Raw genomic sequence first — 23,853 nt, forward strand, 5'->3', positions numbered from 1 at the left:
TGTGGTCTCATTAGACACTGGGTCTTGCCACAAGAGCGTGTAAAAATACTCGATGCAGCTCAATGTGAGATCAGAGAGAAAATGTCAAAATAATAAGTAATCACTCTCCTGACTAATCTGTGCGAGGTAGTGGTGGTGGTGGTGGTGAAAATGACTCATTGTTTCTTTAACGTGGCCATCTCTACCATCTGCAAGAGCTCAAACCCACGCCTCCCTGGTGTCCACCTCGACCCGGCTGTGGTGGGACGCCCTGCTGATCTCTGCTGTTTCAGGGGCATCACCCTCAGGGTACAGCGCTCTGACGTCAGAGAGCCTGTTAAAAGTCAGAGGTCGAGGGAGGAAGGGAAACACTAAACAGGCAACTAATAAATCAGTCAGCGGTTATCTCGCCCAGGCAGAACTATAGTGTTTTCCTCTAAAATTCATCTCCATGACGACCGTTGTGCCCTGTACAGGAAAAGGCCCCTGTGCTCAGCTCTGCTCCCCTGTGGCCGGGCAGCCGCTCTGCTCCTGTTTCCCAGGATTCTCTCTGATGGCAGACGGATACTCGTGCGAAGGTATGTGCATTATAAACGCTTGTGAATAGCACACTGTGGAATTGCAAATGCCACTTGTATAAACAGTTAATAAACAGCGCATTGTTTCGATGCCTGGGCCCTGAGTGACACAACTTTATAAAGACAAAAGAAACTAAAGGCCAATTCATGCCTCTGTGTGGACTCAAGGTAAAACGGCGCTATATGAAAAACATCATTTCAAAAGCAATGTAGCTGCTGTCTGGAAAAATTATTGCAAGAATGGACACCAAAAACTTTCTTAACTTTGAAGCTAATATAAAAAATATATACAATGAATAGTAACTAGTTAAGGAACACCTACCTTTTATCAACACTCATCGTCCATTTTATCAGCTTCACTGACCACACAGAAGCACTTTGCAGCTCTACAATTACAGACTGTAGTCCGTGGTGGTGGTGTGTGAGTGTGTGTTGTGCTGGTGTAGAGTGGATCAGACACAGCAGTGCTGCTGGAGTTTTTAAACCCTGTGTCCACTCTCTGTCCACTCTGTGAGACACTCCTCCCTCGTTGGTCCACCTTGTAGATGTAGAGTCAGAGACAGTAGCTCATCTGTCGCTGCACAGTGTGTGTCGCTCGTCCTCTAGTCCTTCATCAGTGACACAGGACGCTGTCGGCTGTGGGCACAAGGCGGGAACACACCCTGGAGGGGGCGCCAGTCCTTCACAGGGCATCTTACTCATATCATAAGTGATAAATGTGTTTTTTTTACACTTTAAAGAGCCATTCAGTGAAAGATGTTTGGATGAGTGTGTGATGGACTGGCGCCATGTGTGGAGTCACATCCCTGGTCTGGATGAAGTGGTTATGTAAGGTGAATGAATGAATGCATGACTTATGTAATATAGTAATGTAGTATAGTGAGTAACAACACAACTCTCTGAATGACAGGAAAACCATCAAATACCACTGGGCCAGACTCTGCTGTGGTAGTGTTCATCTGTAAAAAGCAGTGAATAAATTAGAAAAGAACATAGAACAGGATCTCAGTGTTGCTCAAGAGCAGCAGTTCCCTCCCTGTGTTTTTCCAGTGTTTGACTCCAGTGTAGCTTCACAAACCAGTGCCAGACGCAGAAACGGACTCGGGTTTATTCTCATAAAGCACCTCTTTACTCCTTTGAGAAAAATGCAGGGACTAATCTGAGGACTGTATAAATTCTTAGTGTTGCTCACAAGTGGAGTATTGTTGGAGGATTACTGCGCTGCGTCGCTCTCAATCCCTTTGTGCGATGGCGAGAGCCGTCCTGGAGAAAAATGCTCAGCTTCTGTAGTCTCTCAGTGCCTCAGAGAGTCAGGCCTTTCACTGGAGCTTTACACGTACACTGCTCTCTCTCTCTCTCTCTCTCTCTCTCTCTCTCGTACCTGCTTCTCTATTGTCTTTCTCTGCCTTGCTCTACACTGTCAGTATGTTTATTTCTCTTTTATTTCTGGTGTGCCTCTCAGGTCTACCTTTCTTCTCTTCCCTTTTTTTCTCCCTTTGGCTTATCTGCCTCTGTTTTCTCATTTCTCACATTCACTTTTCCCTGTCTTTCTCATTCCTTCTCTGTCTGTTTTTTTTGTCACATTCAAATCATAAAAATCAAACCCCAAAGAACATGCATTTAATTCATTCATTCATCCATCTTCTGTAACTGTTTCATCGTGATCAGGGTCACAGTGGGTTTAGAGTCAACCTGAAATTATTAGGTGCAAGGCAGAAACACACTCACTCAGTCACTCACACACTCACCTGTGGACAGTTTCACACACTCACCCAGTCACTCACACACTCACCTGTGGACAGTTTCACACATTCACCCAGTCACTCACACACTCACCTGTGGACAGTTTCACACACTCACCCAGTCACTCACACACTCACCCTGTCACTCACACTTGTGGACAGTGTCACACACTCACCCAGTCTCTTACACACACTCACACCTGTGGACAGTTTCACACACTCACCCAGTCACTCACACACTCACCTTGTCACTCTCACCTGTGGACAGTTTCACACACTCACCCAGTCACTCACACACTCACCCTGTCACTCACACCTGTGGACAGTGTCACACACTCACCCAGTCACTCACACACTCACCCTGTCACTCACACTTGTGGACAGTGTCACACACTCACCCAGTCTCTTACACACACTCACACCTGTGGACAGTTTCACACACTCACCCAGTCACTCACACACTCACCTTGTCACTCTCACCTGTGGACAGTTTCACACACTCACCCAGTCACTCACACACTCACCCTGTCACTCACACCTGTGGACAGTGTCACACACTCACCCAGTCACTCACACACTCACCCTGTCACTCACACTTGTGGACAGTGTCACACACTCACCCAGTCTCTTACACACACTCACACCTGTGGACAGTTTCACACACTCACCCAGTCACTCACACACTCACCCTGTCACTCACACCTGTGGACAGTGTCACACACTCACCCAGTCACTCACACACTCACCTATGGACAGTTTCACACACTCACTCTGTCACTCACACCTGTGGACAGTGTCACACACTTACCCAGTCACTCACACACTCACCTGTGGACAGTTTCACACACTCACCCAGTCACTCACACACACTCAGACCTGTGGACAGTTTCACACACTCACCCTGTCACTCACACCTGTGGACAGTTTAACACACTCATCCAGTCACTCGCACACTCACCCTGTCACTCACCTGTGGACAGTTTCACACACTCATCCAGTCACTCAAACACTCACACCTGTGGACATTTCACACACACACACACACACACACACACACACACACACACACACACCTGTGGACAGTTTCACACACTCACCCTGTCACTCACACCTGTGGACAGTGTCATACACTCACCCAGTCACTCACACACTCACACCTGTGGACACTTTCACACATCCAGTCCACCACCGACGAGGTGTTTGTGGTGTGAGAGGAATGCAGAGCACCCAGAGGAAACCCAGACACAAACAGAGAGTAGAGACATGCAGTGAATAGATGAACCAACACTGCTGGTCACTTCAGGTGCGAGAGACTGGTGGTTGAGGGGTGAAAAGGTAGGAGCTAAAAACCTTTCACCACTTTCCTGAGACAATACTCAGACAATTACACACTTGTCCACTCCACTCCAGCACAGCTCTGAGCCCCAGGCTCTTGACAGGACTCAGGGTCTTCGCGTGTCATGCTTCCATGATCATAAGAACGTATGCTCTCAGGATAAGAGAATTTCAAGATCACAAAATCTCAGACTTCCGCATTTCAGGATTTGTAAATCAGCGTGTCTGAATATGTGGCCATTCATAATCGCCTCGAATAAGTCTTTACACGCCTCACTGATTCAGCAGCTTTAATAATAATTAAACACTAGCCCCATTCTCTTTTAATAAGTCTACAGTTCTCTCTCTCTCTCACACACACACAAACACACAGAGTACATCACAGCACATAGCTTAGGAGGCAGTGTTTAATGCTGCTTTATAATAATTATATAATATTCAAGGTAAAGTTATGTATTTTTGTCCTGTTGAATTATGAATCTCTCTCACTCTTTATTCCTCTCACTTACTCTATGAATCAGTTTCTTCTCTTCCCTCCTCATCTTTATATTCCTCTCTCTCTGTGTGTGTGTGTGTGTGTGTGTGTGTGTGTGTGTGTGTGTGTGTGTGTGTGTGTGTGTGTGAGAAAGATGAGCAGCTCTCTGCAGTAAATCTGTGGTGGGTGCTCAGTGTAAATGAGTTTTGTGTAGAATAAATATTCGAGGGATTAAGAAATACAGACGTGTCTGAAGTAAAGGGATCCAGAGGGATGCTGGAGTTAGTGGAATAAACCCTGACAGGTTTAATGTGAATGGGTCTGGGATTTTTTTTTTCTTGAGCCACAGCGCCACCAAGTGGACACAGCGAGTAATTCTTCATGTTACAGCGCTGTCTACACAAAGTGATGCATTACATTGACTTTATTCAAATCATTTCCATATGCTGTATTTAAAATATGTTTTGTACAAACACACAGCTCTGGGCAGTGGGAAGGAAATAGGACCAAACTGTGTTTGAAATATATTTTATTTTTTCTGCAAGTACATTCTTATTTTCATACTGTGCATTTATCAATCATTCACTGTCTGCAAGCACTTGTCCAGTTCAGATGTGGGTCCAGAGCCTACCTGAAATCAGGGGCATGGTGAAACACACACACACCTAACAACACTTTAGAGTCGCCAATCCACCTACCAACGTGTGTTTTTGGACCGTGAGAGGAAACCAGAGCACCCGGAGGAAACCCACGCAGATACAGGGAGAACACACCACATTCCTCACAGACAGTCACCCGGAGGAAACCCACGCAGACACAGAGAGAACACACCACACTCCTCACAGACAGTCACCCCGAGGAAACCCACGCAGATACAGGGAGAACACACCACATTCCTCACAGACAGTCACCCGGAGGAAACCCACACAGACACAGGGAGAACACACCACACTCCTCACAGACAGTCACCCGGAGGAAACCCACGCAGATACAGGGAGAACACACCACACTCCTCACAGACAGTCACCCGGAGGAAACCCAGGCAGATACAGGGAGAACACACCACACTCCTCACAGACAGTCACCCAGAGGAAACCCATGCAGATACAGGGAGAACACACCACACTCCTCACAGACAGTCACCCGGAGGAAACCCACGCAGACACAGGGAGAACACACCACACTACTGTACATTAAACGCAAAGAAATAATGCTGATCTAGCTCTGAGACCTTCTTTCATAGTGATCCACAATAAATAAATACACAATGTTCTCCTGTTTCACTTGGTTTTAAACATCATCTAAAACTGTCACATAGAGAGATTCTATCCATATCTCCCAATTTCTTCATGAGCACATCTGCCCCAGGCTACAGCAGTAATTCACTGGACTTTATGGTTTGCTTTCAGATATTAATGAGTGCACCCTGGGGACTCATAACTGTGGATTGGGTTTTGACTGCATTAACAAGGAAGGATCGTTCAGATGCAGAGCTACACTGAGATGTCCCGGAGGCTTTACACTCGACGCACGAGGCCAGTGTGGAGGTAAGGGTTTGAAAATACTGCTACGGTGACTCAGACCTATGTCTATGAGTTCAGGAAATCCTCTGTGGCAGTTAGTGTTCTCCTACATGTGTGTGTTGAGCTTAATGACAGTGCCACTTTAAAACCATAGGGTGGAGCTTTACCTCAGAGGAAGCTCATGCCGGCCTTCTCACGCTCTGCTTGAGCTTAACGTTATGTGATAGACCCATTTCACAAATAGGTGAAAATGTCCTTGATTTAAAAAAGTACAGTAAAGTGACAGTTCAAAAAAGTAGGGGGTTCCTGAGTGCCCTTGTCCACCAATGTCGAACAGGTTCAGTTCTTGTTTTTTGCACCTTATTTTAAATGGATCCACAAACATAGAAATTCAGCAACACAAAAAGGTTCATTCCCAGCTGAAACAAACAAAGAAAAAATAAAAATAGTAGTTATTACTGTCACAAGGGTGGGTGTAACAGTGGTCAAGGAGCAAGGGAAAGAGGTAAATGCAGGAGACTTTATTAACAATAACCAAAAGGAAACTAGACAGAGGGAAGCTAAACACAAGGGCTACACACAGAAGCTAAACGCTAAACACATGGGCTAAACGCTAAACACATGGGCTAAACACATGGGCTAAACGCTAAGCAAGGACTAAACAGAACAAAGTGGCTAACACTAAACAAAGCTAAACACAGAAACTAAACAAGAACTAAACAGAACAAAGGGGCTAACACTAAACAGGGCTAAACACAGAGAAACTCAACAGAGCAGGCTAAACAAAAGGCTATTTAAAAAAAAAAAAAAAAAAAAAAAAAAAAAAAAAAAAAAAAAAAGACCCAAAACCTAGCAACGCCATGACCCACAAACAGGAACCACTGACATGGACTATAAAAACACAACACCAACAAGGAACACCTGGGGCAGATAACGAGGGGGCAGGAACACAAAGGATGCACAAGAGGGTGGAGCAAAGGTGGAGACAAGGAAGACAGAAACAAAACAAAGAGCCATGTGCTTATAAACACATGACAACCAGAGGAAACAATGAGACAGACAGCAGGAACACACGAGACAGGGCTATACATGACAATTACAGTATGAACCGCAACAATGTCAATCTTTGGCGTTGAAGAGTACAGGGTCTAACGAGTCACGGCACAGTGAACCCATTCTCCACTTTCTGTTGAAAGCCAAAAGAATGAACGAATAAATAAATAAATTAATTTAAAAAAGCAAGGAAATAAAACAGGAAAGTGCTCTGTCTGTGTGTGTTCTGGGGCTGTCAAGGTGCATCTTTTTCTCTTTCTGTGTGTTTGTCTGTTTAAACAGACAGCAGCTCTGTGAAGTGATGTAGCCTTGGTTCCCATCAGAACATGCACCGATTCAGCCAAAGCACTATGGTTCAAAAATACATTTAAAAACCAGACTTTGGTCAAAAAGAACTTGAAGGAATAGAACTGTTTCACCTCACTGAAGGTTGATAAACAAATAAATCATATTTTTATGTCCTCTTTATCATAAAACCTAACAATAAACCTCATTAATGGGACTGTGGTATAATCACTATAATACACTCGAGGTTCGTGCTATAACTTGAGATATTGGCACTGCTGTAGTTGATCTTCAGGGCTCGGCCTGCAGGCTCGTGCCTACAAAGTCAGCACACGCTTGAACCTCGAGTGTGTTATTGCTTGATTCTCTTAAGGTTACTGAGATCCATCACTGCATATATACATTAGCACATTAGCAAGAAATTAATGAGTTAAACAGCAGCAGGCTTTTCAAAGAGCCACCATGGATCTGAACGAGAGAGCTCTCCCTCCTCGTGTTCTTGGGATGGAATTAGCTGCAGGGGTAGGAACCAGGACGTGTCAAGGCAGTGATGTTTCGATCAGCTAAGAAATGAAATAAAGTACAGCTAAACCCTAATCACAGCTTAGAATGAGGGGTTTGGTTAAACATCCAATTATCGCTGCTAGAACAACCAGCATAGACCAATGTTCCTTGTGTTTGGAAGCCAATATGTGGGTCAGTTAGCATGACCCTGCTGGGTGACCAGCCAAACCAGCATCAGACCAACTTTAACAAACATGGAATATATGGTGTATTGAATAATGTCTGCAGTAAAGCACTGTAGGGTGAACCACAAAAACAAGTAATCTGCATTGAAACCTAGCCAGCTTGTTACACACTATGCTACACCAACCGCTAAAACAAAAATGCTGGATGCTAGCATTCATTGCTTATTTCTAGCAGGGTGTAAATGATCCATCCATCCATCCATTATCTGTAACCGCTTATCCAATTTAGGGTCGCGGGGGGTCCAGAGCCTACCTGGAATCATCGGGCGCAAGGCGGGAATACACCCTGGAGGGGACGCCAGTCCTTCACAGGGCAACACAGACACACACACATTCACACCTACGGACACTTTCGAGTCGCCAATCCACCTGCAACGTGTGTTTTTGGACTGTGGGAGGAAACCGGAGCACCCAGAGGAAACCCACGCGGACACGGGGAGAACACACCAACTCCTCACAGACAGTCACCCGGAGTGGGAATCGAACCCACAACCTCCAGGTTCCTGGAGCTGTGTGACTGCGACACTACTTGCTGCGCCACCGTGCCGCCCGGTGTAAATGATGTGCTGTGTTATTTGTAGACATTGACGAGTGTCGAACGCTCAGCCAGCCGTGCAGCTCTGGATTCAACTGTGTCAACACCATCGGCTCATACACCTGCCAGCGCAAGATCCTCATGTGTGGAAGAGGCTACCATGCTAGCCCTGACGGAACCAGGTGTATCGGTAAATATCCACTCACCAACACACTGAGACTCCTCAACGCATAAAGACTAGGACCAGAGATCTTTAAGTTGCACAGAAACTTGTGTCTTGGCATTAAGCACAAAGACTGCATCCCAGTTGTGCACTTAATACTAATTCAAACTAGCTTTTTTGTATGAAGTGTGTAGTGTAGTGACAAGTGTTAAAGTCGAACCAGTCGATTTTTGAGTACGGTAACTATGAACACTATTGTTAGACATTGCAAGAGGAAACAGAAAGGGAGAAGCTTATCACATCTGGAAAAAACCTGTCTCTGTTCCAAATGGTGCCTTACTCCCTACATAGTGCACTTCACAAATTATGGGTTGGTTTCCCAGACATGGAATAAGCCTAGCTCTAGACTACACAATATTTTGAATTGTAATTTTTCATTGAAAAGAGGATATTGTCCAGGATAAGACTTATTCCATGTGTGGGGAAACCACTCCTATAAAGTTAAACACTCAGGCAACGCACTAAATGGGGAACCTTGTATTGAATATAAAAGGCTTCATTATCTTACATACAATGCACTATTTTAGTGCAGAAACTGTTATATTATGACCCTCACTGTGCACTACGCAGTGTGGAAAGAGAGATTTGAGTTTCAGCTTTTGAAAATAAGAAAATGACAGACAGCATTGCAGCTGCAGTATGGTATGTCATACATTGTCATAGCAACAGTTCATCACATCCTCTAAGATTAGTAAATAGTGTTCATTCATTCATTGTGTGCATTCATTCACAGTGTTGCAGTTAGTAAATAGTACATACTGTTTAATAAAAGTGTGTAAGTACAAAATTGGGATGCAGCCATGCTAGCACATTTTTCTTTTATGTTTAATCATTTTAGCATTATATGGTCGACAAGAAATTATTCCTCTGAAGTTCTCATGCTTAAGGTTAAGAACTGTATGTATAGTTTGAGCAGAGTTCAGTTATTTTGCTAGTAATATTGTGATTCTGTGGCTAGTAGAACTCAAGTAGCATTAGCTTCCATTTGTTAGCCATGTTAGCATTCCCAACTGTTAGGGCTTAGAGTGCACCTGAATTGTTGATCTTACAAGACTCACCTAATGCCTCCACTGCTCTCAGATGTTGATGAGTGTCAGACGGGAGTTCACCATTGTGGAGAAGGGCAGCTTTGCCACAATCTTCCAGGAACGTACCGCTGTGACTGTAGCGTTGGATATCAGTACGACATGTTCAGGAGGACGTGTGTGGGTAAGACACATAAATCAATGCCTATAAATACACTAAATGACCAAATTCTTGTGGATACCAGCCACAAACACAGATGCCCCAGAATGTCCTATTTCATTTCAAGCTGTACATGCACAATTGAACACCGATGTCATTAGTACGTTAAAGTGCTCAGTTCTAACCCCAAGTAGATACCTTCCTCTTAAGAGTAAATATCAGATATTTTATCCCGTGGGACACATACGAAGCAGGTAAAATCCCCTGCCTGAGGCTGTGTGTTTACATTCTTATCTGAAGCAGAAACACAGGCCTTTATCCAGCCTTATCTTCCTCCTGTTCGGTTCCAGTGATCTGCAGAGAACCGGGTGCTGAATCACACTGTTGTGGCCTGTGAGTAGTGTTTAGACTAGTGCCGTTAACTTCTCTTCCACGCCTCTCTCGTAGACGTGAATGAATGCTGGCGCTACCCCGGCCGGCTGTGTGCACAGACGTGTGAAAACACTCCGGGCTCATATCACTGCTCCTGCACCTCGGGCTTCACCTTATCCAGCGATGGAAAGAACTGTGAAGGTACGGGACACTGAGAGGAAGGAGAAAGACAGAGTGTGTTTGTATCAGGTGGAGTAGCAGCGTCACTCCTGCTGTTGTTTCTGACGTATCACTCTTAGGTCATCATAAGTGAACGTAAACACTGGAGTTTGCCTTCTAAGCTTGTCACACAGAGTGAGTCATGAAGCAGTAGTAAAACTACTGTGTGTTCAAATGAGTGGACCTTTTGCCTGTTGGCAAATAAGCTTCTTTTACCTGTTAGCTTACTGCTGTGTAAAATAAAGAAGCTAATTTCAGACACTAAATATACACTCAGAACAAGACACTTTTTACATCAAAGGGTTGCATGAAATTAAATAATCTACATCTAGAGATATAATTTGAGTAACATGTACTGATTTTATGTAGACCTTCTGTAGTTGATACTCTGGGCTCAGCACTTCAGAAACTGCGTTATGTAACAATTGGATGAGGGTAGGAAACCACCCCCAATCCCTCCCACTCACCCTTGATTTCAGGACAGTGCTGAAAATGTGAGTTACACTAGGGGGAGCTCAGGAGTGAACCTGCAACACTAGGGGGAGCTCAGGAGTGAAAAGAGCCTTCATCTGAAAGTTACATAGTGCAGTTTCTTTGGGTATATTTGTGTGCTTGGGGGCACATGTTGAGGTTTGCTAGTGTGTGTGTGAGAGCTTGGTGTGTGGCTACTGATGTGGATAGAGTAGTATCCGCTGTCAGGGATTTGAATGATGGATGATGTATAAGGAGGGCGGTGCGGTGGCGCAGCAGGAAGTGTCGCAGTCACACAGCTCCAGGGGCCTGGAGGGTTCGATTCCCGCTCCGGGTGACTGTCTGTGAGGAGTTGGTGTGTTCTCCCTGTGTCTGCGTGGGTTTCCTCCGGGTGCTCCAGTTTCCTCCCACAGTCCAAAAACACACGTTGGTAGGTGGATTGGCGACTCAAAAGTGTCCGTAGGTGTGAGTGTGTGAGTGAATGTGTGTGTCTGTGTTGCCCTGTGAAGGACTGGCGCCCCCTCCAGGGTGTATTCCTGCCTTGCGCCCAATGATTCCAGGTAGTCTCTGGACACACCGCGACCCTGAACTGGATAAGGGTTACAGATTATGAATGAATGAATACAAATACAGGTAGGTGTCACATCAGAGAATTAAGTAACAAATAATAAATTGCTTTTAATGCCAATAGTCCTTAATTAAAGCTAAAAGCTGCAGTCATTGACAATTACTGAATTCATATGGTTTATTGTACAGATGTTAATGAATGCCAGAAGAATCCTTGCAGTCAGGAGTGTGCCAACGTCTACGGCTCCTTCCAGTGCTACTGCAAACAGGGCTACTACCTCAGAGAGGACAGCCTCACCTGCGACGGTAACAACACGCTTCCTATGATCAGCCCCTTAGTGTTGGGTGCCGCTTCGAAGGCTACATTACACCTACTTCATGACGACTGGCACAAACATAACAAAGGCTTATTCCCAAAACATGTCACCAAACAAGCCATTCTTGTCGAGTTGACGTAGGTCTTTGGTGGGGATTGTATCATTTTATGGGGTGAAATGACATAGTGCCTTATGACAACTGGATCAGTAGCTCTTTTCTGTTTTGTTTTTTTTTGTGTATGTCAGTGCGACTGTTTTTTACCGACCCTTAAAGGCAACATCAATGATTCTGTGGAACTGCTTCTCTCTATGGTTTGTTTACAATCAGAAGATCTGTGTTTTTAAGGGAGGAATGGTATGTTTAAGGGGAAAAAACATTTAGTTTGTACGTGGCAGAAATATAACTTGTCTATTCATTGTTTGAATTATCACAGAAGCTCATTTGTAACTAGCGAGCTTTCTGGCTGTAGATTCATGCAGATGGCGATCTCCTGAATTTAGAGCCTTTAAGTGGTGTGAAACAGCACAAATAAGTCAATATTATCCACCTATGGAGCAATATCAGTGTTTGGAGGTCTCTTCATTGTCTTGAGAGAGAGAGAGAGAGAGAGCCTAGCATGTCTGACTGAGACCCTTTGTTTTTATACACATTAACTGACACTTGGACTTTGTAAACATATTAGACAGGTTCTTTAGCGCAAAAACGAACTGGAGAGCAGCAAATGTTGAAGAAACGTCCTCAGAATTTTATGAAAAGTATTTTATGATCAAAATTGTGAATGTTGCCTTTAAGTGTGTTCTATTTCACAATTTATAATATGTGTATGAATACTCATTCAAACACCATGACACTTTAAAGACTCTTTTAGGTATGTTTCTTTTTCCAGTTTCTGACTTGCCGTTTAACACATGACCCAACAACAAAAATCATGTATAAATTGTCATAACAAACTGTGCTATGTCATTTCACTCTGGAAAATATCAAGACACAACCTAATGTCGACAGTAGTCCTGAGGTTGTCCAGTGACCTGTGATGAAGGAGGTAGAGTGACTGACATGTTGTGCTTTATCAGAAGGGATACAGTCTATATAGAGTCTGTATAGAGAACCTATGAGAGACGTGTTTCTAATAAAGTGACATGCAAAGTAGGGGTTTCCAATAAAGTGGCCAGTCGGTGGAGGAACAGAGTTTGTAATTAGGAAGCAAGTGAAAGGACGTGCAGTTTTGCTCATGTATGTTTTTGTATTGTTATACAGATATAGATGAATGTTCTCAGAGCATCGGTCACCTGTGTAGCTTTAAGTGTGTAAACATCCCGGGCAGCTACCACTGCGCCTGTCCTGAACACGGCTACTCCATGTCCCCAAACGGACGCTCCTGCAGGGGTGAGTCAACACACTCAGCTCTCTGGTGTTAGGTTCAGTCATAGTCAAAGGTGGGCAATTTGACAACATCTTATTTGGTGATAAATGATGTCACCCTATGGTTTGTTATGGTTTCAGTTTCCATTTATTTAATTAAAGTTTTATTAAAACTTGCAAAAAAGCATTTTTAAAACAGCAGATGTCACCATAATATGATAACATTCATTCATTCATTCATTATCTGTAACTACTTATCCAGTTCAGGGTCGCGGTGGGTCCAGAGCCTGGAATCATTGGGCGCAAGACGGGAATACACCCTGGAGGGGGCGCTAGTCCTTCACAGGGCGACACACACACACACTCACACACTCACACCTACGGACACACTTGAGTCGCCAATCCACCTACTAATGTGTGGAAACCAGAGCACCCGGAGGAAACCCAAGCGGACACAGGGAGAACACACCGCACTCCTCACAGACATTCACCCAGAGGAAACCCACGCAGACAAAGGGAGAACACACCACACTCCTCACAGACAGTCACCCGGAGGAAACCCACGCAGACACAGGGAGAACACACCACACTCCTCACAGACAGTCACCCGGAGGAAACCCACATGGACACAGAGAGAACACACTCAATAGTTTTAATAAAAAATTCAAACAGTTATACATTACACAAAAATACTTCATGTCAGAATAGGGGTGTGGTTTGAGGAACAAAGGAGATGGAAGTAAATGCAGAGATGCAGTATTTATCATTAACACAGAAATGCACAGACCAGGAAAGATAACACAAAAGAGTATGGATCAAGCAAAGAATAATGTTAAATAACCACAAAAACACTAGCCAAAATGTATTACTAAAGGCAGAGATAAACCAAGAAAATAGCAAGTACAGACATAAGACTATAACCTAGAACACTCACAGGATCAAACAAACACTAAACCTCACAAAGCTAATGAAATGATATATGGACCAGTGCACACCCTTATTTGTACACTTAATGCACATTTAGCATCATCCTAGTGATTAATAAAATAGTCACAGTAGTAAATCCATTCAGAAGCCCTATCACCTGGAGATCACAGGTTCAAGTCGAGGTGATGCCTAGGCCCAGGAGTCTTAGAAAGCACAGCTGGTCTTGCTTTCTGGGTTGGTAGGATGTGCTAGCATCTGCTAGTTGATGTGACAGATCTGGACAGTTTGCGGTCTCTTTCAATGAGATAAACTGTTCAGTGGTGTTGCATCAGTGGCATGTGGGCTAGCCTCATCAGTCTGGTTGCACTGTGTGCACTCGGGGGGAACTGGAGATGATTAGATATAAGGGAGAGTTTTTTGTAATGTGAACAGTCATTAAAAGAAGATATTGTGTTACTGCCCGTACTTGTCGACTGATTGTTTTAAATGAGTCTGTTTGTGGTGTTTCAGATATAGACGAGTGTGCACTCAGAGCTCATAACTGCAGTGTGGAGGAGAGCTGTTATAACATCCAAGGGGGCTTCCGCTGTCTGTCTTTCCACTGCCCACCCAACTACCGCAGAATCTCCGACACGTACGAGAAACACCACAACCTTTAATTTACGTTATGAATATACAGGGGTTGGACAATGAAAGTGAAACACCTGTCATTGTAGTGTCGGAGGTTTCATGGCTAAATTGGAGCGGCCTGGTGGACAATCTTCATTAACTGCACACTGCACCAGTAAGACCATGTGCATCCAATGGTTCAAACACTGTGTCCTGAAGGCGGTGCCGTGTATCAGGTTGACAATGCACCAATACACACAGCAAGACTGGTGAAAGACTGGTTTGATGAACATGAAAGTGAAGTTGAACATCTCCCATGGCCTGCACAGTCACCAGATCTAAATATTATTGAGCCACTTTGGGGTGTTGTGGAGGAGCGAGTCAGGAAACGTTTTCCTCCACCAGCATCACGTAGAGACCTGGCCACTATCCTGCAAGAAGAATGGCTTAAATCCCTCTGACCACTGTGCAGGACTTGTGTATGTCATTCCCAAGACGAACTGACGCTGTATCGGCCGCAAAAGGAGGCCCTACACCATACTAATACATTATTGTGGTCTAAAACCAGGTGTTTCACTTTCAGTTTCATTGTCCAACCCCATTGTCCAATATACATTTATATATATTTCTACTATATCTTTTTCACACTTTGTTTCCTCCTCCAGACGCTGTGAGCGAATCAGCTGTGCAAACTTTGTGGAGTGTCAGAGCACTCCAGTGAGGATCACCTACTACCAGCTCACCTTCCAGACCAACATCATCATCCCCGCCCAGATATTCCGCATAGGACCCTCCCCCGCCTACTCTGGCGACAACATCATCATCACCATTGTCAAAGGCAACGAGGAGGGCTACTTCAGCACCAGAAAACTCAACTCTTACATGGGCGCCATCTACCTGCACAGACAAGTCCAGCACCCCCGGGACTTCTTCATCGATGTGGAGATGAAGCTGTGGAGGCAGGGCACCTTCACCACCTTCCTCGCCAGGATGTACATCTTTATCACCGCCAACATCCTCTAACTGCATCTCCTCAGAACTCCATCCTGACTCCAGCTGTATTTATTATCAAGCCTGTTTAGTCTCAGGGCACTGCTGACTGACCTTACGTAGAGAAATGGCACCATACTGCAGTTTTAGAGGGACATAGCTCCGCCAAGTTTCATATTTTCTCTGATTTAAGGAACAATGAAGTATACGACCTTAGATATAGCTAACCAGCCAAGTCATTAGCATTTATATCGCTCTAATATTGGAAAATTTGGAGACCCCTGTTTAATTTACATGTTTTTTAGTTGTTAATATCTATGTGAAAATTAGCATTCACATGGAAAATATTATAACTATTCTTCTGCAAATTTCTATGTATTTGCTATGTTTAAATAGCAAATATGTGCTTTAATTTTGGATGACACGATATTTCCTCAATGAATTACATCCAATAAATAAACTGTGTCTGTGTGTGTGTTCACAGACACTTGGAAAAGCAATACTTGTACAAATTGACAAGGGTCACACAAATACTTGCGTACGACCCTATGTCATTTCTGTTTCTAACTATGCACAACACCTTTGTCCATTGGTCCACAGCTTGAAGCAAGTTTGCGAATTAGTGCAGTTTGCACAGCTCTAATGACTTATTAGCCACATTAGCCTTGTAGATCCAGTGCTAAACTAAAAGAAGCAAACCCCAGACTTCAAAAACGTCTGTTATGTCAAAGTGGTTTGTTGCTGTTTGAGCACTTCCCTAAAATCAAAGGGGAATTGGAATGGTGAGGGGTGGGGGGTTGCTTGCGTCCAAAAGTTACATAGTAGAGTTTCTGCAGTGCTAAGCCTGGTGTAGCAATGACAGAAGCTAAAATACCACCCAGTGTTGCTTTAAGAGGGAGTGAAACTGTAAATGTACTTATAACATGATGTGCTTTTTACTCACTTGCTGTTATCAAACGTCACTTCTTTATTTGCTTTCTGCGGTAAAAAAAAAAATCACAAAGCTAGGCACCTTATTTTTTCGCATTCACAGGAACATAGTGTAAAACCCCACATATGTGCTTTAGAGCAGGGTGAATAACATACTTCTGTGGCCTTCCATGACCCTGTTTTACAGCCCTGATATAGGTGTTTCACTGCTAGGAACTAGTTACAGATTGTGTAATTTTTTACTAATATCAGTTGTACCTTACCTTAATTTTTGGTTGCTTTAAATTCCACAGAACTGGAATCTCTGCCATCAATGCCTCACGTCCACCACAAGTTTCAGAGCAGTGAAATGTGTTGTTCTTTTCTTTTGTTCAGTAGTAAACGGGCTTTACCTTGGTGCCATTACCAGGAGCGATAGCTTATGTGCCTCCAACCAAACGAGATGTTTGGGAGAAAAGCAAGGCCAAAGGAAGACAAATGTAATGGAGAAATGCTGACAAAAGAAAATAAAAAAAGCTGTTAAAACAGAAGAGGTACACGCGGTGGTATCTGATAAAACCATAATCTTCTTCTGCTCTTCTGCATGGATTCATTCCCACTGCAGAAGGTAAAGCATTGATTCAAATGATGATTAGTCAGAGTACGTCAAATAACGTTGGGTAAAAGAGCATTCATTTATCATGATACATCAAGACATTTTAGGATACAGTATTTGTATTAACTTGGTGATGATTTTAAGCATAGAAATGGACAGAAATTAACCAGTTGTTCATTCAATCACCTTCTGTATCCCATTCTTCCTGATCAGGGTCGCAGTGGGGCTCCAGAGCCTACCTGGAATCATTGAGTACACTGTACAGAGTAGTAGTCCATCACAGGGGCATCGCACACACACTGTATCATCAAAAGCTATGATTGCAGGGATATTACACATTCCTATTATCAACACAGTGAATTCCAACAGTCAGTAGACTCAATCACAAAACTGTATTAACCAAAATATGCCTGTATTGGGATTAGTTTCAGCTTAGTTACTCCATATCTCCACATTTCTATACCTCAATAGTTTTAAGTGCTCTTTATATTCTTGTGCCGCCATAAAGCCTTACAGCTGTGGTAAATTGCCCTTTAAAGTATACCGTAAAGGACTGATTTCAGACACTGTTGACCAGATGTATAAAGTTCCTAGTACATTGTTTTCACGCTGCATTTTGTATTTAAACTCCAGTAAACATTTTAGACCAATGCATGTTGTGTTAATGATATTTAATTTAAGGTCAAAATGTAGGGTGACCAGATCAGAGATGGTGAAAAAGAGGATTCATCCGAGAACTTACATTTACGTTTCGGCATAGCTGCTCGAGAGGAGGGTAGGTACGTGAGCTTTGCCTGACGTAAACAAGGACTACTGACGTGCAGACTGACCAATTAAATGTTTACAGAGAAGGTTATCGACCAATAACGGTAGCGCTACAGTCAGACGGTCCAATCAGAAGATTTTAGGCTACTTCGCCACTCCCTCTTCTCGCTCAAGCGAACCAATCGGAGTAGGGGAGGGCGGGACTAGTTTGTGAACGAAAGTTCTCGAAGTTCTATGTAAGCGCTAGAAAAACAAAATGCCGGATGTTTGTGAAATTCCGCCCGGACATTTTTTTAAGTCTAAAAAAAGAGGACATGTCCGGGTAAAAGAGGACGTCTGGTCACCCTAACAATATGGTCATTAAGTTTTGGTTTTCTACCCTCCTCCAAAAGTTACATAGTGCTGTTCCTGCCAATGACAGAGGCTCTGTTCTCCGTATTACAGCTTAGTGGAACGTCCCAGTGATTCTGAAGCTGTGATTTTAAGATTAAAAAATACTACCAAGTGTTCCTTTAAATGTCAAATTTCCACCTGAGCTCACATAGCCGGTTAATAATAAACGGATTGGTATGACAGATTCAATAATGATTAAATAAGTAGAAGAAACAAGAAATCCCTAGAGAGGTGTGTCTGGAGTGGAGGTGAAGGTAATTAACCAAACAAGTTTAACCTCTGAGGAACAGTGTTTGTGTAAATTGTTGGTGGATAAACAGCTTCTGTTAATTTAGCATTCGACACCTATGCACTGGTCATTTTCAATCTATTAACATGACTTCTTTGTCTCTTCATTCATTCTCCATTTAATCAGCTCCACTGACCACACAGGGGAAGTGTTACAGACTGTGTAGTCACTGTTGCTCTGCATACTTTTATTATCCCTCTTTTACCCTGTTATTCAGTTGCTCCACCACTCCACAGCCCATATTCTGGTGGGGCTTAATACGCTTCTAGCTAAAGCTTAGCATTGAGTATGTTGTAACTATGATCTTAGATGGATTCATCTAGAATATGGAGGTGTCTAAATATGTTTGGACACAGAGTGTATAACATATTAAGCTTGTCACACAAAGACAACCCTCTTAAAAGTTCAGGTGGGCATTATCAGAGGGTAAAATGTACTAACAGGCATTCTTCTGGTTTGCTACATGCTAAGACGTGCTCTGAGGCTGTAAATGAATATGATATGAAAGCATATCATCACTGAACACACACTCGTGCTAAACAAGTCAGAGTCAAAGTAAGTGGCTGCTACAACTCAGTTTCATGTTCATAACCACAAGCTTTCCTCCGAGACAGTAGCTGAGTCTTTCAGGAATAGCCTCAAAGCTGGAATTTGCCCGAGAGGAGTGTAAAGATGTGTACCTGCCTCACAGCCTTAACATAGCTTTCATTATGTTCACATATATGTTTAAATATGGTGTGTGTTCTTGTGTGGGCTTTGCATGCCTCGTGCTGCTGTGACCCCTCGTGTCGTGTGGTCTTACTATATAAACTACTGCACAAACATTAGCCAAAACCTGATCATGGCACTTGCTCATTCTATCAGCTCTACTTACCATGAGTGAGCAGTGAACTAAAACTCCAGCGGCACTGTTGTGTCTGATCCACTCGCACCAGCACAGGCCACACTAACACACCACCACCACGTCAGGGTCACTGCAGCACTGAGAGTGATCCGGGAAGAACAGGGTGAAAGGGGGCAAACAGAGTATGCAGAGTACTGTAGGACTGCATTGTGCACAAATGGTCAATGGAGCTGATAAAATGGAAAGCTGGAACGATGTCAGAGCAGAGAAAATCCATTATCGGATTCTATATCTTCAACTCACTGCGGCTTTACATGTGGACTCCAGAAGAGCAGGGTTTTATTATGGTCTGTCCAGATGATTTAAACCCACACTAGGCGTCAGACTTGCATTTTGCAGCTTTTTTTAATAATTCCATAAGACTTTGGCTTTTGGTCTGGATTAAATCACAAACTGATGTCAGGAAACAAAGAGGTATTCCACCTGTTTAATAATTTTAAAAAAATAATCCTGGGTAAATAAATTATTGGGATGTAAACAATGTTGGGTGGAGTTATGTGATATGGGTCAGCAGCCAGTGTATAGGCTACAAAGCAGGCCTCATTTTATACTTTAATACAAAGTCCAGCATTTATCCAATGACTCGTCTCGTTTCGCTGCACTTCGCTGCTTCACTACTGAACTCTGTGGATGCTCAGTGTCCTCACTGTTTAAAGCACCTTGAAGCTGCAGGAATGATTGAGAGGAAAGCCGCGTCTTTACCAGTGATAAGAAGCTGATTCTGAACAAAAGTTGAGCGTGTTGTAGTACATATTTATTCAATGACATGTACACACAACAGTATATATTTGATCACTTATTTTTTGACATTTTAGGGGAAGCTGAGCTTCACTTGCAGTCTTAGAGCAATCGCCTATGGTCTGTATATATATATATATATATATATATATATATATATATATATATATATATATATATATATATATATATATATATATATATATATATATTGTGTGTGTGTGTGTGTATATATAACTTGTCATTGACCAGTTAGGAGAAAGGAGACTTGTCCAGTCACTCACTGAAAGAAAAATATTACACAGTGTGCACCACACTGCCTCCTACTGTTTGGGAGACAACATTTCCTATTCAAGGGTGGCCATGTTTATGACAAACAATAGCTTAATACAATTAAAATAATAAATTACAGTGTTGAACTACAAAGCCGCGGCACGGTGGTGCAGCAGGTAGTGTCGCAGTCACACAGCTCCAGAGGCCTGGAGGTTGTGGGTTCGATTCCCGTTCCGGGTGACTGTCTGTGAGGAGTTGGTGTGTTCTCCCCGTGTCCGCGTGGGTTTCCTCCGGGTGCTCTGGTTTCCTCCCACAGTCCAAAAACACACGTTGCAGGTGGATTGGCGACTCGAAAGTGTCCGTAGGTGTGAGTGTGTGTGTGTCTGTGTTGCCCTGTGAAGGACTGGCGCCCCCTCCAGGGTGTATTCCCGCCTTGCGCCCAATGATTCCAGGTAGGCTCTGGACCCACCGCGACCCTGAACTGGATAAGGGTTACAGATAATGGATGGATGGATGGAACTACAAAGCCAGAGGATTTAAAATGTGTTTAAATTTAAACTCATTCAATAAGAAAAGTAAAATGTATCAATAAAAGGACATCATATGCTATATACAACAAGAAATAAAAATACAAATCATATATGATATAAAACACAAAATGTACATTTTTAGGAAATTAAAAATATATATTTAAAAAAAAGGAAAATATATTTAAAAAATATTAAACATTTAAAATGACAGAAAAATTAATATCAATGCAATAAAAATATGGAAAAATTAAATATATCAGTTGTATCCGCTCATCCATTAGAAAAAATATACTGCTCTTGTTCCCCTGTCTCTTGCAGTGCAACAAACGAGCAGAAGGTGAAATCTGTGGATTGTTTTGAGCTGAAAGTCATATTTCAGAAAGTGAATTTTGCAAGATGCAACAGGTCGGCCTTCCACGGCTGTCTGCATACCACAGTGACCGCAGTCTAACTATTACTTTCTTCTTCTTTTCCCCCCTTTCTTCTCCCTCAGGGCTCTGCAGCAACATCCTGTGTAGTCTTTCCAAAAAAAATCAGACTTCTATGGGACGCATAGGTTTGTTTGTGTTTACGCCTAAAGCGACGTCTTAAAGATCTCGCTTAAAGCTTAAAGAGGAAGAGAAAGGTAAAAAAAAAACACCTGCCTGAAGTGAGAGTCACGCCTCTCTTTCTCTTGATAGTAAAAAAAGATAATGGGTGAAAAATGGTGTGCCATGATTCATTAAGACACATTACAAAGTTATGTCAGTGCTCATTGGTAATGTCTTCCCTCATATCAGAGTCTTTAGGCTTGAAGTGATGAGTTGAGAGCATTGTTGTTTATCTTAGTGAATCAGTGATGGAGAGATTCACCGAGCGATCACCTGAATCACTGGAAACAAAGAACAACAAGTAAAGACAGATAAGAAAGTGAGAAACTCCCTGAAAACAAAGGCAGCCTGCAACACAAAACTAAACCAGTTGTTCAAACATCCAACATTTCTAACATTTCTATTAATTAATAGTTAATTTGTTCTAAATACTGGAACATTGCTGTGAGGATTTGCTTGCGTATAAACATTATTCATTCATTGTCTGCAAGTGCTTATCCAGTTCAGGGTCGCGGTGGGTCCAGAGTCTACCTGGAATCACTGGGCACAAGGCAGGAGCACACTCTGGAGGGGGGGCAGTTCTTCACATGGCGACACACACTCACACACTCACACCTACGGACACTTTTGAGTCGCCAATCCACCTACCAACGTGTGTTTTTGGGCTGTGGGAGGAAACCGGAGCACCCGGAGGAAACCCACGCAGACACAGGGAGAACACATCACACTCCTCACAAACAGTCACCCGGAGGAAACCAACGCAGACACAGAGAGAACACACCACACACCTCACAGACAGTCACCTGGAGGAAACCCACGCAGACACAGGGAGAACACACCACACTCCTCACAGACAGTCACCCGGAGGAAACCCACGCAGACACAGGGAGAACACACCACACTCCTCACAGACAGTCACCCGGAGGAAACCCACGCAGACACAGGGAGAACACACCACACTCCTCACAGACAGTCTCCCGGAGCGGGACTCAAACCCACCACCCCAGCTCCATCCCACACCTTTAGTATTTGGAGTGGTGTCAGTGCCAGGTCTCACTAACATTTATATGGAATGCCATTAAATTTTCACAGCAATTTAAAGGGGAGTCTCAATTATTGTTGGGAAAGAAGGGGGTAGGGCCGAGGGGGAGGGCTATCTACCACTTCAGACTGAGGTATTTCAGGGGCACATTTCAAACGAAGTGCTATGAATGCCTTGCGAATAAGTGGCAAGATGGCGGCGCAAACGACTCAAGAAAGCCACAAATGTCAGTATTTTCTCCTTTAAAATTTATGATAACAATTGTATTATATTTGTTTATTGTAGTTTTGATGCAATATGTTCCTTTAATACGCATAACAAGTGTAAACATCGCTAGCATCTAAGAATTTCCAGTTCCACCGTAAATGCCTATTTACAGTCTAACACCAGTGGCTGCTGCAGCATTTAAGGTGGAACTGGAAGTTTAGAAGAAAAAGCAGGACATGCAGCTGAATTCAACCTCACGTCACAGAGTTAGGTGTGGGTGATAATATATGATCATGGAATTAGTTTGAGGAAATGACGCCCTAAATTTAATTGCATTATTATCCAGATGCACTTCTCTGAATCACTGCAGAGCGCCGTTGAAGAGCTGCTCTTTTGATTCATATCATTTTGTATGGGATAATTTATATACCACACCTTGTAAGTCTGTTCAAAGGGGCAAAAATAAAGCTCAAAAACGGGGGGTCATTGTAAAAATAAGAAATGGGATACACACTAAAATGGTACAAAATCAAAAGGAGAAAAATATCCATTCATACCCCATTTCAGAAGGCCGTGTAACGGACAGTGTATTTTCATAATCAGGTCAGTATTGCAGTGTATTTGCTGGGAGCAGAGGCAGTGCACACTGTCTAGCAGCAGGTGGCGCTGCACTTAAACAAAGCACAGCATTTACTTCCAGGATCCACAGTCTGTAAGTTTGTTTAAGGAAAAGTACAGCTTTAAAATGTTTAAAATGTTTTTACTTTCACTAATTATCACATGCTTTAAATGTTGTACATAACCACCAATCAGCCACAAGATTAAAATCACCGGTGAAGTGAGTAACACTGATAATCTCAGTGGCACCTGTCAATGTGTGGGACGTATTAAGCAACACGTAAACATTCAGCACTTGAAATTGATATCAGAACAGGAGAAATGGTCATTTTAAGGATCTGAGCCGCTTTTACGAAGGCCATTGTTTGGTCAGAGCATCTCCAAATCTTGCAGGCACTGGTTTCCCAAGTTGGTTAAAAGGATACATAACCTTGGGATGTGAAGCAGTGGAACTGCACTCTCTGATGGAGCACCATCCTATA

At 43.2% G+C, this 23,853-nt stretch overlaps 1 protein-coding gene across 1 annotated transcript in view; it reads left to right on the plus strand.

The window, feature by feature from the left end:
• Nucleotides 1–17,580, plus strand: part of LOC136697840 (fibulin-1-like) — a 57,226-nt gene extending 39,646 nt beyond the window's left edge. The window contains exons 8-16 of the mRNA XM_066673124.1: nucleotides 456–557; nucleotides 5,519–5,656; nucleotides 8,301–8,444; nucleotides 9,558–9,686; nucleotides 10,110–10,235; nucleotides 11,481–11,597; nucleotides 12,867–12,995; nucleotides 14,409–14,532; nucleotides 15,173–17,580. Coding sequence (XP_066529221.1) covers nucleotides 456–557; nucleotides 5,519–5,656; nucleotides 8,301–8,444; nucleotides 9,558–9,686; nucleotides 10,110–10,235; nucleotides 11,481–11,597; nucleotides 12,867–12,995; nucleotides 14,409–14,532; nucleotides 15,173–15,530 — 1,367 coding nt within the window. The 3' untranslated portion in view covers nucleotides 15,531–17,580. The remainder of the gene's footprint in view (nucleotides 1–455; nucleotides 558–5,518; nucleotides 5,657–8,300; nucleotides 8,445–9,557; nucleotides 9,687–10,109; nucleotides 10,236–11,480; nucleotides 11,598–12,866; nucleotides 12,996–14,408; nucleotides 14,533–15,172) is intronic.
• The last annotated feature ends 6,273 nt before the right edge of the window (nucleotides 17,581–23,853 follow it).

Source organism: Hoplias malabaricus, chromosome 5 (genome assembly GCF_029633855.1).
Source record: "Hoplias malabaricus isolate fHopMal1 chromosome 5, fHopMal1.hap1, whole genome shotgun sequence".
NCBI classification, from domain to species: Eukaryota; Metazoa; Chordata; class Actinopteri; order Characiformes; family Erythrinidae; genus Hoplias; species Hoplias malabaricus.